The 13,498-nt window shown below is 43.3% G+C and overlaps 1 protein-coding gene across 2 annotated transcripts in view; it reads left to right on the top strand.

The window, feature by feature from the left end:
- The window catches only part of LOC122792214 (protein argonaute-1), a 1,920,205-nt gene that overhangs the window by 1,083,331 nt on the left and 823,376 nt on the right, over positions 1-13,498 (top strand). For both annotated transcript variants that reach the window (XM_044059955.1, XM_044059956.1), the window contains exon 11: positions 2,397-2,530. In XM_044059955.1, coding sequence (XP_043915890.1) covers positions 2,397-2,530 — 134 coding nt within the window. The remainder of the gene's footprint in view (positions 1-2,396; positions 2,531-13,498) is intronic.

Raw genomic sequence — 13,498 nt, 5'->3', positions numbered from 1 at the left:
TAGAACCCTGGCATGTTAATAGCTTCATTTTTAGAAGGCCCCCAAAGCGGGTGTCTACACTGAGCTGTTCATAGAAACCCTGTACAGGCATGTTAATAGCTTCATATAGAGGCAGCTGTACCCATCAGAAATAGGTACAGAACTAACTCAAAAAGCAAGACACCCCTAGGGAATCAAAATATCAGTAGACTGTATAACAGAAGGAAGAAAATCATGGCAAAAATTAGGAGATGCAGCACCCAGCAGGATTTAAGTGCACTCATCAAACTGAATAAACAGCTCAGAGGTCAAATAGTCTATCAAATCCAGATTTGAGGTAAATTTGGCATCCCAGCCCAAGGACAAGAAGAAGAAGACATTGTTTAGCTATGTCTTCAACGTCAGAGGTAGTAAACAGTTGTGTGCAGAGTTCATTGTTAATGGTGCCACCTGTACTGAGCCAGAAAATATAGCAAACATACTGGCTGACAAATTTGGATGAAACTTTACCTCTCTCTCCCCATCAACCTTCCCTCAGGAAATACCATCAAATAAAACTCTCCATACTGTCACTAAGGAACAGGTCCTTTAATTCTGTCTCTAAGGCCAGGAACACTGTATCAGTGGGCCCCGACAATATCCGGGCGCCTTCTAAATAGCATGAAATATATGACCTATCAGGCCCTCTGGGATTATTTAATTGTAGCCTGCAAACATGCTTCATGCCTCATGAATGGAAAACGGCAACTGTCATCCATCTGCACAAAAATGGACCATCTACAGACTCTGGAAATTACAGACTCATAAGTCTCACTAGTCTTCTATGCAAAGCCATGGAAATAAGTCATGGAAATGATCAATGACAGGAAATTTCTAGACACTGGACCCATCCCATTTTGGTTTTGTCAGGTGCAGGTCATGCCTACTCAGCCTGGTGGATGACTTTGGGAGGTCACCAAAACAATGGATTTTGGCACAATGGTTCACACTGCCTACTTTGACGAAGCCAAGGCATTTGACATAATACCCCTCTTGGGCATTGTTAAACTCGAGATTACATACAAACCCTTGTTACCCTGTGGATAGCCAGCTATCTTAAAGGACCCAGGAAGTTGGAATTGGGGAGTCCACCTCTACAAAGAGGCCATTCACAAGCAGAGCCCCTCAGGGATTAGTCTTGGGACCACTCCATTTTGGCATTTACTTATCTGAATTCAAGACCAATGTCAGTGACATCTGGTTGAATAAATTTTCAGATTATTGCAAATTAGGAGCTGTCATAGAATGTCCCACCAGCACATGTTCTCCAAGAAGGGCTGACAGACAAACTGGTGTTAGAGCCACGGAGTAAAGTTAAATGACAAGAAATGCATAGTAGTATCCTTCAGGAAGTCATCCACCCCCAGCAACTATCATACTTGTCGACGCAATCCTAAGAGCTGACCCAGTAGTCAGGAACTTGGGGATACTCACACAGTCTGTAAATCTGGCCTTTGACCATCATGTAGGAAGGAGATCATTCTGTTTTGTGCAACTTATAAACAAAATTATGGCGTTTAGGTCCAAGGAAGTCATTGTTCCACTGTATTTTGCATTCATTAGACTTATCAGTGAGTACATTGGTATGTACATAACCAGGCATATTCAACAGCTGGAACATCCACAGATGTTCCTCACTAAAAGAATAGAAAGCATAAGTAACATGTTCTGTGCAGACTGCTCAAGGCACTATCACTGTATTCTGCCTCCTACAGGCTGTTTTGGGGAGATCTGTGCCTGGCATACAAGACATTGTCAGACCCCACTCTGATGGACCTCCTGTGTATCTGCAAAACAATCGGCACCAGAATTACTCGTTCTAAGGAGTTAAAACCTTGCCTGTGATATAAATAGGGCATGCTGAATAGACTGGTATGTATCCCAGAGACTTCCCCTTCTTTGGAATAGTCTCCCTATCCATGTGAAGCAGAGTTCCTCCCTAACTCACTTCAAGTTTAAGTTGGACTGTTAGGTAAGAGGTAGGAAATTTATCCCTGGTTTGGCACTTGCCTCTCCAGTGGACACAGGCAGCCTGGCCCCTGCTTCTAATTGTTTCATCTCCCAAGACACTGCTTACACTTAATCAAGGGTACCAGAACTTGTCAGAGATTTGGGTTGCATAGCTAGGCTTTAAAATGCCATTGTGGTAGTTAGCCTAGCAAACAGCTGTGAACATATGCTTCTAAAATGTTCTATTTGTACAGAGCTAAAGCTTCTGGTTGTTGGACATATAGTAATGTTTTTGTACTTGAATGCTAGTATCCCTGATTGTAGTCATTCATACATTTTTCACTGTATGTTCTGCTTGAAAAGTATATTTAGTTGTAACCTTAATAGTTAATATTTCATTAAATTATTTTAACTGTAATTTTGTCCAGAATCGAGCAATTGCCACACCCAATCAGGGTGTGTGGGACATGCGTGGAAAGCAGTTTTATAATGGGATTGAGATTAAAGTTTGGGCAATTGCCTGTTTTGCACCACAAAAGCAATGCAGAGAAGAGGTGTTAAAGTAAGTACTTCACTTTTTTTCATTCTTATGTACATAGTGGATTACTGTGTTTCCATCTCCATGTAAATCTGAATCAGAACATCTTTGATATTAACCTTGTTTGATGTTTGTTTTAAACGGTTACTGAGGTTACAGATTGTGCTTTCAGCTGAAGGCATCAAGACTACTGGGCTTTTGTTTTGATTTAAAACTGTTCCAATTTGGTTCCCATCTGCAGTGCCTTCTTTGTAGAGTACACATAGCCTTCACGTGTTTTCATTTTTTTATGCAAGATTCTTTCCACGTCTTAGAGGCACAGAAGTGGATGAATTGGTGTTTTCTCAATTGCTGTTAGAGTATGTGCAGTTTGCAGTTGTGTGTATTGGTGTTAAATGCATGTTGTGATGGACTAGTACCCTATCCAAGATTTTTTTTCTCTTTCTTGCACCTTTTGAGAGTTACAGTAGCATATGGATCCCTTGGACAAGTGTCCAAAAGTTGAATGAATATTAATGGCAGTCAGTATGTGAAATTAAAGATCACAGATATATATCCTTTTGCAGGATATGCATCATCTTCTTGCACATGGGGTATCTTACATCATCATCCTCACTTTTATAGTTCCCTTTCAGCCCTGCATTAAAATTGTTTTAAATCTTTTTTCACAAAGGTTAGTACTTGATTTGTTAGATAGCTGTGACTTGACATCTGGTTTAGAAGTTCTGTTTGAGTAGAGATGACACTGAAGCCAGAATTGGAGGCTGAGTTATGAATGCAATGACTTTTTAGAACAGATGTGAAATTAAGCAGTATTAATCTAAACATTCACCCTTGGAAAAAATAAAATATCTTAATTCTAAATATAATACAATCAGTGCATGTTTACACCCCTCTCCGGCAGCCCAAGATTACAGCATATTAACTTAAACTTGTTTTTGTCTGGCCTTTTTTCTGTTATACTGTAAAACATATATTTCTTGCAACTAGTGAAGTACACTTTTACTTCAGTATCTTTAACACATACAAGTGTCACTAAAAAGACTCCCTTGCACATTTAAAGCACCCATGACTACACACTACACAAAACAGCTTCACTATATGACATGCAGATTATCATGCATTCATGTACTTGTAAATCACTGTTGCAGTATTATTCACAGTAGGGATCTCCTTCCAAGGATAACCCAACATCTAGCCAGCATAACAAAGCCTTTAGGTCTTGCATGTGCACTGTATGGTGATACACATGCTCCCCCATACAGGACGTAGGGCATAAAGGTGATGTATGGACACAGTTACCAAGAAAGTTTTTGCTGCTAGTCTGAATGCCATCATCGCTCATCAGTCTGAAAGCCCTTTAGCTGTGCTGAATTACCTAGCCATCGGATAAATGTCCCGTTGGGATCTTTTTTTTTTCCTTTGGTTTTATTCTTTTGTTTTTTGGTTCCTTTGAGTTCATGTCATCCAAGAAGGGAAAATGTCAGTGTGGGAGGCAGATTCCCCATACGGATCTACACAAACAGTGTCTCTCTCTTGTTCTGGGTGCTTCCCATGATCATACGTCCTGTAGCATTTCCAAAGCATTTGTGCCTATGACCATTATAAGTCAGTTGTCTTCTGTGGCCATCTATCTTGAGAATCAGAGACTTAAACTGTTAACCCTGGGTAGCATGGCAGAATCTTTTAACCTTAACGTCCTATTAAGCAAGAAAACGGACAAGAAATCTTGGCTGGATTCTTTGCTTGTCCAACCTCCACCAGATATATCTCTAGTAGCAGGTGAAATCTTTCTAGGCTGTCTGGTATCTGTCTTATTCTTCTGCCAAGACTGTCAGAGTCTGGCATGGATCATTCCATTTCCATGTCCTCTGAAGCTTTGCAGGTGTCTGCTCCATACATCAAGGAGGATCCTCAGCTGACTATCTCAGAGGGCCTTGGAGGGCTTCTGCTGATTTTGGTCAGGAAAGAGTTTTTGGGTACTCTTATTAAATCTCACCAGGGGTTGGATCCTCCATTATTTGTTGAGGCTGATATCCCTACTAAGAAATAGCCAGAGACAAAGTATACTTTTGTACACCCTATGGATCCTCAAAGGGAATGGCAGGAGTTTATTCATGGTCTGTTTAATTCCTTAATGGCCTGAAGTCTCTTCTAGGAGTTTCTGTGCCTACTCCCCCTTGGACATCTCCTTCCAAATGGGCTATGGACCCCAGTTCCTCAGATGAGATTTCAGCCTGATGAGTTAATGTCCTACACTTCCCAGATGCCTTCACCTTTGGCCTATGGTTCTGATGAAGAGTCTGTAATTCATGAGTCTCTCTGAGTAAATGTCTTTTGAAGACACCATAGCAAGAATGATGGAATACTTTAAGTAGGATTCTTAAGTGTTGGATATACAGAAAAGGTATTATGAGCTGCTCCAGCTGGACACTCCATTCTGCAGTACCTCGTGTGTTGGCTGCTTTGTTATAGACACCTTTATAGGTGCCTCTAAGTCTCCTGATTCTCAGCCTCCTGCACCAAAAAAACCTGACTGGTTCTATAAGGTTCTTGAGGATGTTAATTTGTTGTTCTATTGACCCTGCTGTGGTGTCATTCTCCTGTAACAAACCTTCTATTTTTTTGCCCTCTATCAAGCTGCTGCCTTCAGATAAGGATTGTAGTGCAGTGGAGTAAGAAGGTTTATATTGCTTTTAATTTGCCTTTTTGGGCCCTTAATTATCAGACCCACATGACCAGATATGCCCTGGCCTTGATTGCCCAGGCTTGTGAGGTTATTTCTGACCTCCCTGATTCTAAAGCAAAATCTTCTGCTCTTTCTCATTTAGGTTCTATCTCTATGGTGTCTCTTCACTCTGTCAAATGTAGCTATGATGCTGCTGATGCATCTTCCAGAGCTGCTTCCATTGTGTCTGTCTTGAGGCTTTATTCTTGAATAAAAAAACAAAAAAACTAGTGGTCTTAAAACTTTGTTGATGAGCTCGGTCACAATTTCCAAAAATCCTGAAACCCAGGTAGTGTTCCAAAGCAACAGACCTTTATTCTTCACATACAAGTGATACATAGTAACAGAAAATCTGAAATATTTTAACAGTGTTAAAACAGATCAGCTTTTATATACTTAGAAGTAGATGTATAAAATATACATATTTAATTTTAAACCAGCATCTTCATGGGACACAATATAAACAGGACTGTGAAAGTGCATTTTAGAACAAGTAGCCACCCCTACATACTACTACCATTTTAGATCAGTATTTTCTAAATTTTCTGGACTTGTGGGAAACTCTGCCCTACTTCATTTCATTAATGTTCAGAAAAATGCATTTGGGAGGGGAAGAGAGTGGAAAAAGTTTAACTGTAAGTAAAGAAAACTTTTTTCTTAATATTACATTTAAGTATAATGGGGATTGTAAATAGGTGCTGCTGTTCTTTTTTTCTCCCTTCTGTCTATGTTCAGTTTTAAGAAATGTAGGCAATGCGATGTTAGGAAAAAAAAAAAAAGGCTGTTTAAAAGAACATTACGAAAGAAAAATGTATGTGCTTTTGCTCATTCTTGCATGGGGAGTGACTGGATTAAGGACCTTAGATTGTTTACAAGTTTTAAGAGAAATCAAATGAAAAAGAATATTGCGTATTATGAGCTTTTTCTAGCAAATGGATGTATGCCATGTAGCATTTCTTTATCTGGCCATGTCTCTATGGAAACCATCTGATAAAGAGAAATTAACTGTCTGGTTTTCATATTTCCATGGAGACAGTCTAATAAGAAATTGGCTGTCTGGTTCTGAAATTTCCATGAAGATTATCTGACAGAGATTTGTTACAGTTGTGTGGAGAGTGATTGGCTAGGGAAAAGAAAGAGATAAATTGGCTAGGAGATAAAGTTCTCTGAAAGCTTTCAGTGATTTTTTTTCCAGTTGGGAGAGCTATACAGATAAGACAAAACCTGTTAGCACTCAGTAGAAGCACAGGCTGCACCATGCATCTTAGCATGAATAACCTTTCTTTTAGGTTAACTCAAATCTGAGAGTGGCTGCCAGTTTGGGACATTTCTAACTATTAGTAGGGTAAAAGTCAGTATTTGAAGATGTACATAGTTTTGTGTGTTAGTATTTAGGGGAGTATTGGGGGTTTGTTTTTTGTTTGAGGGCTTTCAATAAAACATAAGTTTCGTAAGATGTGACATAGGCTGAAATGGATATGACAGGAAACTATATAAAAGTTCTACCTGCCAAACACTGTATGCATGTGACACAAAAGCTGGAACTAGACATTTAACAATTGTGGTGTTATACATAAAAGGTAGGAATTAGACATTTTTAAGACAGTGATGCTTTCTGTAATATCTTATGTCAATGTTCTCACAGGTAAATACAAAAAAGAAAGAATAGTGACCTATGTTAAGAATGTATAGTACAAATAGCTATGTTACAGGATACACACATGGAAAGAACTGAACATGTGAATTTGATAAAGGTTTTCAGGGTGGTTATTCAGCAGAATATCTCTGACAGAGGAAAAGAGGAGTACTTTAATTGCAGGAGGAGCTGCAATAGTGATAGAAGAGGATAAAGATAAAAATGGCAGATTTGTAGTGCTATGGGACTACTAGCAAGGGAGGAGGATTACACTGGCATGTATTTGTATTCCACTTAAAACTGGTATAATGGAGCTTAAAAAATTCTTGGAGAAAGTTTTCAGCAATGAATATTACTTGTAGTTGGGAACTGGAATTTGATTTGCAGCAATGAAGATGCGTCGTGGGATGTGTCGGGAGGGGCAGAAGGGAAATTATAACTAAGAAGGGTAGATTTGTGAAGAGTTTTATGAAAATATTTGGCATGGAAGGTGTGAATTCAGTAATAGGACTTCAGAGTGAATTTACATATTATTCCCCAAGATATAAAAACTGGGCTAGGTTCGACACAATTTACATTTTATAGGAATGAGTGCATTTAGTTGAAGGTCTTGATATGCACCCAATAACTGTTTCAGACCATGCAACAATAATGACTAAAATAAACACAGGGTAATGAAATAAGTGAGACACTTGCTCTTTCCCACCTATCTGTTGAAAAAAGAATAAAAGTATGGGTAGTGGAGATTATTCAGGTGCTATGCAAGAGGATACAAATTACTTGTGAAAATATAGCTAGGGTGTGGGATGCAATTAAGGTGGAGTTTAAAAATAGGGTGGAAATAAAAGAAAGGGAGCTCTGGTTAAGAAGTAACAAGAATTATTTAGTGGGGCTGACAAATGTTAAAGTATTGCAGAAAAGGGGGAATTTCACAGAGCAAGATGATCAACTGTAGAATGCTAAGCAGAAAAAGGATTACCTCAGTAATGTATACAAGTTTAGAAAGATTACTGTTAAGCAACTGTTTTTTGATAACATTAGAGCACAAAAATATTTTGGCACAACTACTCTGGCAACCAAGTAGAAAGAGCTGTCACTAAGCTTGGGGGGCCTATAACAAGGAACGTAATGAGGTCTGTAGAGGTCTTAGAAATGTTTCAGAAATTCTGTACAAAGCAGAGAAATATGGAAGTCACAAAAAGATACAAATGGAAATGTTCCTGGAAAAATGAAATATACCAAGGTTAGAGGTAGATGCGGCTCGACTACTAATGGTTAGGATAGGAGGAGATGAGATAAAGATTATGTATAACCAATCTACAGAAATGTCCCCAGGAATACTTGGTACTGTTTTAAAAGAAGTACCAATATCGTGGAAGAAAACAGTGGTTGCTGTAATACCTAAAGAGGGTTAAATCCGACAGATCCAGCTTCGTACAGTCCCATTTCAAAACTAAACCATGGATGTTAAGTTGTCAATCTCGCCTTCATTCTTGCTTGATGGGTTCGGAGCCGATCCTCGGCTCCGACTCGGCACATGCTAAGCTCGAGAGTCACTTTTACCAGCTCGAGGCAGCCCCATATCCCATGATGCAAGGCGGTAAGTACCCAGATCTCGTTTGCCGCTTCGTTGATGAGGTCCTCCTTTTACCAGCTCCTGGTAAGTGAATTGTTACTTTACTATTTTAGCCCCTTTTTACAAAAAACTTTAAAATTATTAGTTTTAACTTAGTTTTAAACTCTTTCTGACAGAAAATTTCCCTGTCTCCTCATAACTTTTAGTCAGACTTTCACCCATCCCACCCCCCCCCCCCTGTTAGGGTGTGTGTGTGTTTCTGTTATTGATACCTTTTGGTAAATTTAATTTAATTTCTTGGACTGGTGTTGTGTGTGTGTGTTTATCACCATGTCTAAAGAAAGGGTCTCAGGCTTTAAGAAGTGTGACTCGTGCTGTCAGAAGATGTCTCTGACAGACGGTCACACTTCTTGCCTTTACTGTCTGGGGCCTCTTCACCTGCAAGACTCCTGTGCTATATGTCATTCCTTTAGCCATAGAGTCCTGCAGGAAAGAAGAAATAAATTGATTTTGAGGGGCCTTCTTAAGCCGGAGGGCTCTCCGGCTAAGTCGGCCCCATCTAAGACTTCTAAGTCTTCCAAGGCCCAGGCTTCTGTGTCCAAGCCTGTGGCCTCGGCTCCGACTCATTCAGAGTCGAGATCGGCACCGGCTGGAGCCGATTCTGGTTTACCTAAACCTTCGGCACCGGTGGCTATCGGTGCCGACTCTGGTTCGACCACTTCGGTGTCGGCTCCGATCGGTTCCGACCACCATGTGGCCCAGGCATCGGTGTCGGCTCCGATCTGCTCCGACACCCTTACATTTATGGCTGTATCGGCTCCGGCTGGAGCCGATGCATCGAAGCTACCTGTCGGTGCCGATAAGTTGTCGGCTCCGACAGTTTCAGTGGTTTCATCGGCTCCGATGGTTCCTTCGAGGAAGAGGTCTAGGTCCCCTTCCTTGGAGCCGATACTTCGGCTCGGCCGCCTCTCCTCTCGGAGCGGAGCCATCGGAGCCGATCTTCAAGGTCATCCAGGCTTTCTGACCATGATTTGGAGAGAGTGGTCAGTAGATTACTAAAGTCACAGGCACTAATGCTACATAGTCCGTCTCAGCAGACGACTATTAGTCCACACCCCATTGCAGTTCCTCCTTCGACTCTACCTCAGAGTTTGGAGTTGGAGTCTTGAGAATAGTTTCTGCTATGGCTGAGGGACAGATACCCCTTTCTGCTCCTTCAGCCTCTACTCTTATCTCCTCTTGAGACCTTCCTTAGAGGGATTCTGTGGCGGGCTTCCTGGTCTCCTCCGAGGGGTGAGTGGCATCGGACCCTTGTCTGAGCCGCTCTTCCCCTTGGAGCCTCGGCCTTGGTGAGCTCGGCTCCGACATCTGCCTCGGAGCCCTCCTTTCGGTGGGTCCTGGGTTCCTAGTTCTTCGAGCGGGTTCTCTCGGACCTTCCTGGGAGGGGCCTTGAGGTGATGAAGAGTGTGCTGGCCACTGGTCTCAGCCAGCAGTCTGTTCCCTTAGCTCCTCCCTCTATGGTACCTGTTGACATCTCTGCCACTTCTCTTGCTCCAGGACCCAGAGATCCTCCGCCTCAGGTTTCCCCACTGGGAATATCCCCCTCTTCTGAGGATTCTCCTGATTTGTCGGGGGATCCTCCGCGGAAGAGGACATGTAAGAGGAAACACGTAGACTCCCCCGAGTCTATCACTTCAGATACTGACTTAGATGAGTCAGAGGGATCCCCAAGATCCCCCTCTGAGGATGTCTCCTTCTCAGACATCCTAGAACTCCTTAGACAGAGGGGAAACTGGCCCACCAATAATCCCTCTGAGGATGAGTCAGTATACCTAGAGGCGTTTGGATCTCGGCCCTCCACCTCCTGGGTGTCACCGCCTTTCGACCCCCTTATGCAGGTGATTGCTCGAAAGGCGTGGGCTGCTCCTGACTCTGTAGAGCCTGTCCCTAGGAGGCCTTCCAAATTTATTACTGCCCCGTCGGACAAGCAATTCCTTACAAAAGGTGTCCCCGCTGATGCCATGGTGGTGGCGGCTGCCACCAAGAAGGAACTTGCAGATCCTTCCGTACCTGTCTAGGACCATGGACAGATATGGTAAGCGGATGTTTTCTTCAGCGACCTTTGCTATGCGTTCGCTGAACTACCTTTGTCATTTCACCAGACTCCAAAGGGATATCCTTAAGGAGCTATGTGAAGTTGTGCAGGATCCTACAGCTGCGGGGGCTCAGGAAAAAATTGCTTCGCAGCTAGGAACCCTTAACTCCATTGCAAACTCCTCCATGCGGCTGATATCATATGCTGCTGATGGAGTAGTAGCCGCAGGTACAGGTGTGGCTCTTAGGCGCCAAGCCTGGATGCGGCTATGTAATTTTGCAGATCCCTTTAAGGCGTCCTTCACAAACTCTCCCTTTGATGGGTCAGCTTTGTTTGGCCCTCAAGTGAAGGAAACGTTGACCAGGTGTGAGCAGGACGGCAAAACTCTTTCTGCCGTGAGTCCGTTTTCCACCCCTTCTAGACCTTATCCCAAAGGACAGAAGGGTGGCAAAATGTGGTTCCATAAATCCCAAGGAGTCACGCCGGATTCACTTGGTCAGTTTACCCCTAGAGGCAGAGGGGTAACAACAACAGACAGCAGCTCTAGAGGCAGAGGGGGTCCACAAAACCAGGAAACAGAGAGTCTCTCTCTGACAAGCCCTTTCAGCATCCCTGAGATGTTGCCCGGCTGTCCCTCCTTGGAGGCAGTCGGGAAGACTATCGCTGTACCCAGAAGCCTGGCGTTCTCTCACTCAAGACAGATGGGTACAGTCGATCATATCCGAGGGTTACAAAATTCCTTTCGAGGAAAGTCCTTTCTATCCCTCAAATTCCCTTCCAGATGTTCCACCGGTCTAAGGAAATTGCAGAGTTAGAAGTCTCAAAACTACTGCAAAAAGAGCCATTCAGCCAGTTACAACAGACCATTCAGAGCCGGAATCTACTCAAGGTTCTTTTGGTCCCCAAAAGGCGGGAGACTGGAGACCAATATTGGATCTCAGCAGACTCAACAAGTCTGTGAGGAAGACAAGATTCGAATGGTCACTCTTCAGTCGATTCTGCCCTTCTTGCAGAAGGACAACTGGATGTGCTCAATAGATCTTCAGGATGCGTACTATCACATAAAAATTCACAGGCGGCTCCAGGAGATTTCTCCGCTTTCGGCTGGGGTCCAGTCATTTCCAGTTCAGAGCCCTGCCCTTTGGTCTCACCACAGCCCCAGAGTGTTCCCCAAATGCATGGCAGTGGTCACGGCTCAACTGAGGCGTCAAGGATTCCAGGTGTTTCCGTATCTCGACGACTGGCTCCTGTCAGCCACCACCAGGCATCAGCTTGTTCAAGCCAGGGATTACACAATAAATCTTTGTTCTCATTTGGGCATCTCGATCAACTTGAAAAGTCATCCTTATTGCCCTGCCAGTCTATTACTTTCATAGGCAAACTTAAACACTGTTCGGATGTCAGCTACCCTTACAGACCAAAGAATTTCAGACATTCAAAGTCATGTCAGGATCATTCTAGCCAACAAGAAAGTACAGGCCAGAATGGTTCTAAAGGTATTAGGTCTCATGGCTGCGGCCATTACTCTTCTTCCTGGCTCGCTTCTACATGCCTTCTTCAGTGGATGTTGTTCACTCAGTGGTCTTACCAACAACTTCCAATCGTCACCAAATTCTGGTGACACAGATTTGCAAAATCATCTTGCTTGGTGGATCACTTCTCCCCAGATTCACCAAGGCAGACACTTTGTACCCCCATCCCGGTAGCCACTGTCACCACGGATGCCTCCCTGATCGGGTGGGGGCATTATCAGGGCAGGATGGTTCATGGGACGTGGCAACCGTTCGAGTACCACCTGCACATAAATGTCCTAGAGATGAGAGCAGTGCTTTTAACGTTGCAAGCCCTCAACGATTCTCTTCCTGTAGGGACAATTGCAGTCCACACAGACAACATGTCTGTAGTTTGGTATATCAACAAACAGGGCGGAACCAAGTCCTACCCCTTGTGTCGAAGCGCTCAGACTGTGGCAATGGGCGATCTCCTCTCATCGGTTTCTGGTAGCAACGCACATCCCTGGGAAAACCAACATTTTAGCGGACAGATTGAGCAGGGCTATTCTCATGCCTCACGAGTGGTCTCTCAAGCAATCTATAGTGGAGGAGATTTTTCTGGAATGGGGTCGCCCATGTTGCGATCTTTTTGCTACTCCCCAAAACAGCAAATGCCCAGACTTCTTCTCTCTCTTCCCTCTGTCAGGCCATCCCCCCAGAGACGCTCTGACCCAGGATTGGCCCCAGGGACTTCTTTATGCCTTTCCTCCTTTTCCTCTGATCCCTCAAGTTATCCAGAAAGCTACCGTTTTGAGAGCCAAAATGATTCTCATTGCTCCTTATTGGCCTCGACAAATTTGGTTTCCGTTCCTCCATCGTCACCTTTTGGTGCAGCCGTGGCATCTGGACCCAGTGCCAGATCTTCTGGTTCACCAATCCGGTCAGCTGCACCGGTCTATCCCTTCTCTCAACCTCTCAGCATGGTTGCTCCACTTCCTTCCTTAGCCAGGCTTCCTTTGATCTCTAACCCTGTTAGAGACATCATAGTAGCTTCTTTAAAATCCTCTACCAGGAGGATTTATACAAGCAAATGGAAACGTTTCTCTTATTGGGCTAAAGCCAAGAATATTGATCCCTTCACTGCCCCAGTTCAGGCAGTTTTGGACTTCTTAGCGGGGATTTTTCATGCAGGCTCCTCTTCTTCCACAGTTAGAGTTCAATTGGCTGCCATCTCGAACTTTCATGTCGGGATCGCAGATCACAATATTATGTCCCATAGGCTTTGTAGAGCCTTCTTGAAAGGAATTTTCCTGCTAAAGCCTCCAATCAGGAATCCTCCTCCTCAATGGGATCTAAATTTAGTGCTGACATCCTTGATTCTTCCCCTTCGAGCCAGCTGTTTCTTGCTCCTAAAATTTCTTTCTTGGAAAACATTATTCCTAGTAGCTATTACATCGGCCAGGA

The sequence above is a fragment of the Protopterus annectens genome, chromosome 1.part2 (genome assembly GCF_019279795.1).
Source record: "Protopterus annectens isolate FY-2018-M chromosome 1.part2, PAN1.0, whole genome shotgun sequence".
NCBI lineage: Eukaryota > Metazoa > Chordata > Ceratodontiformes > Protopteridae > Protopterus > Protopterus annectens.
Note: the sequence above shows the minus strand (reverse complement) of the source record. Positions and strands in the feature narration are given on the sequence as shown.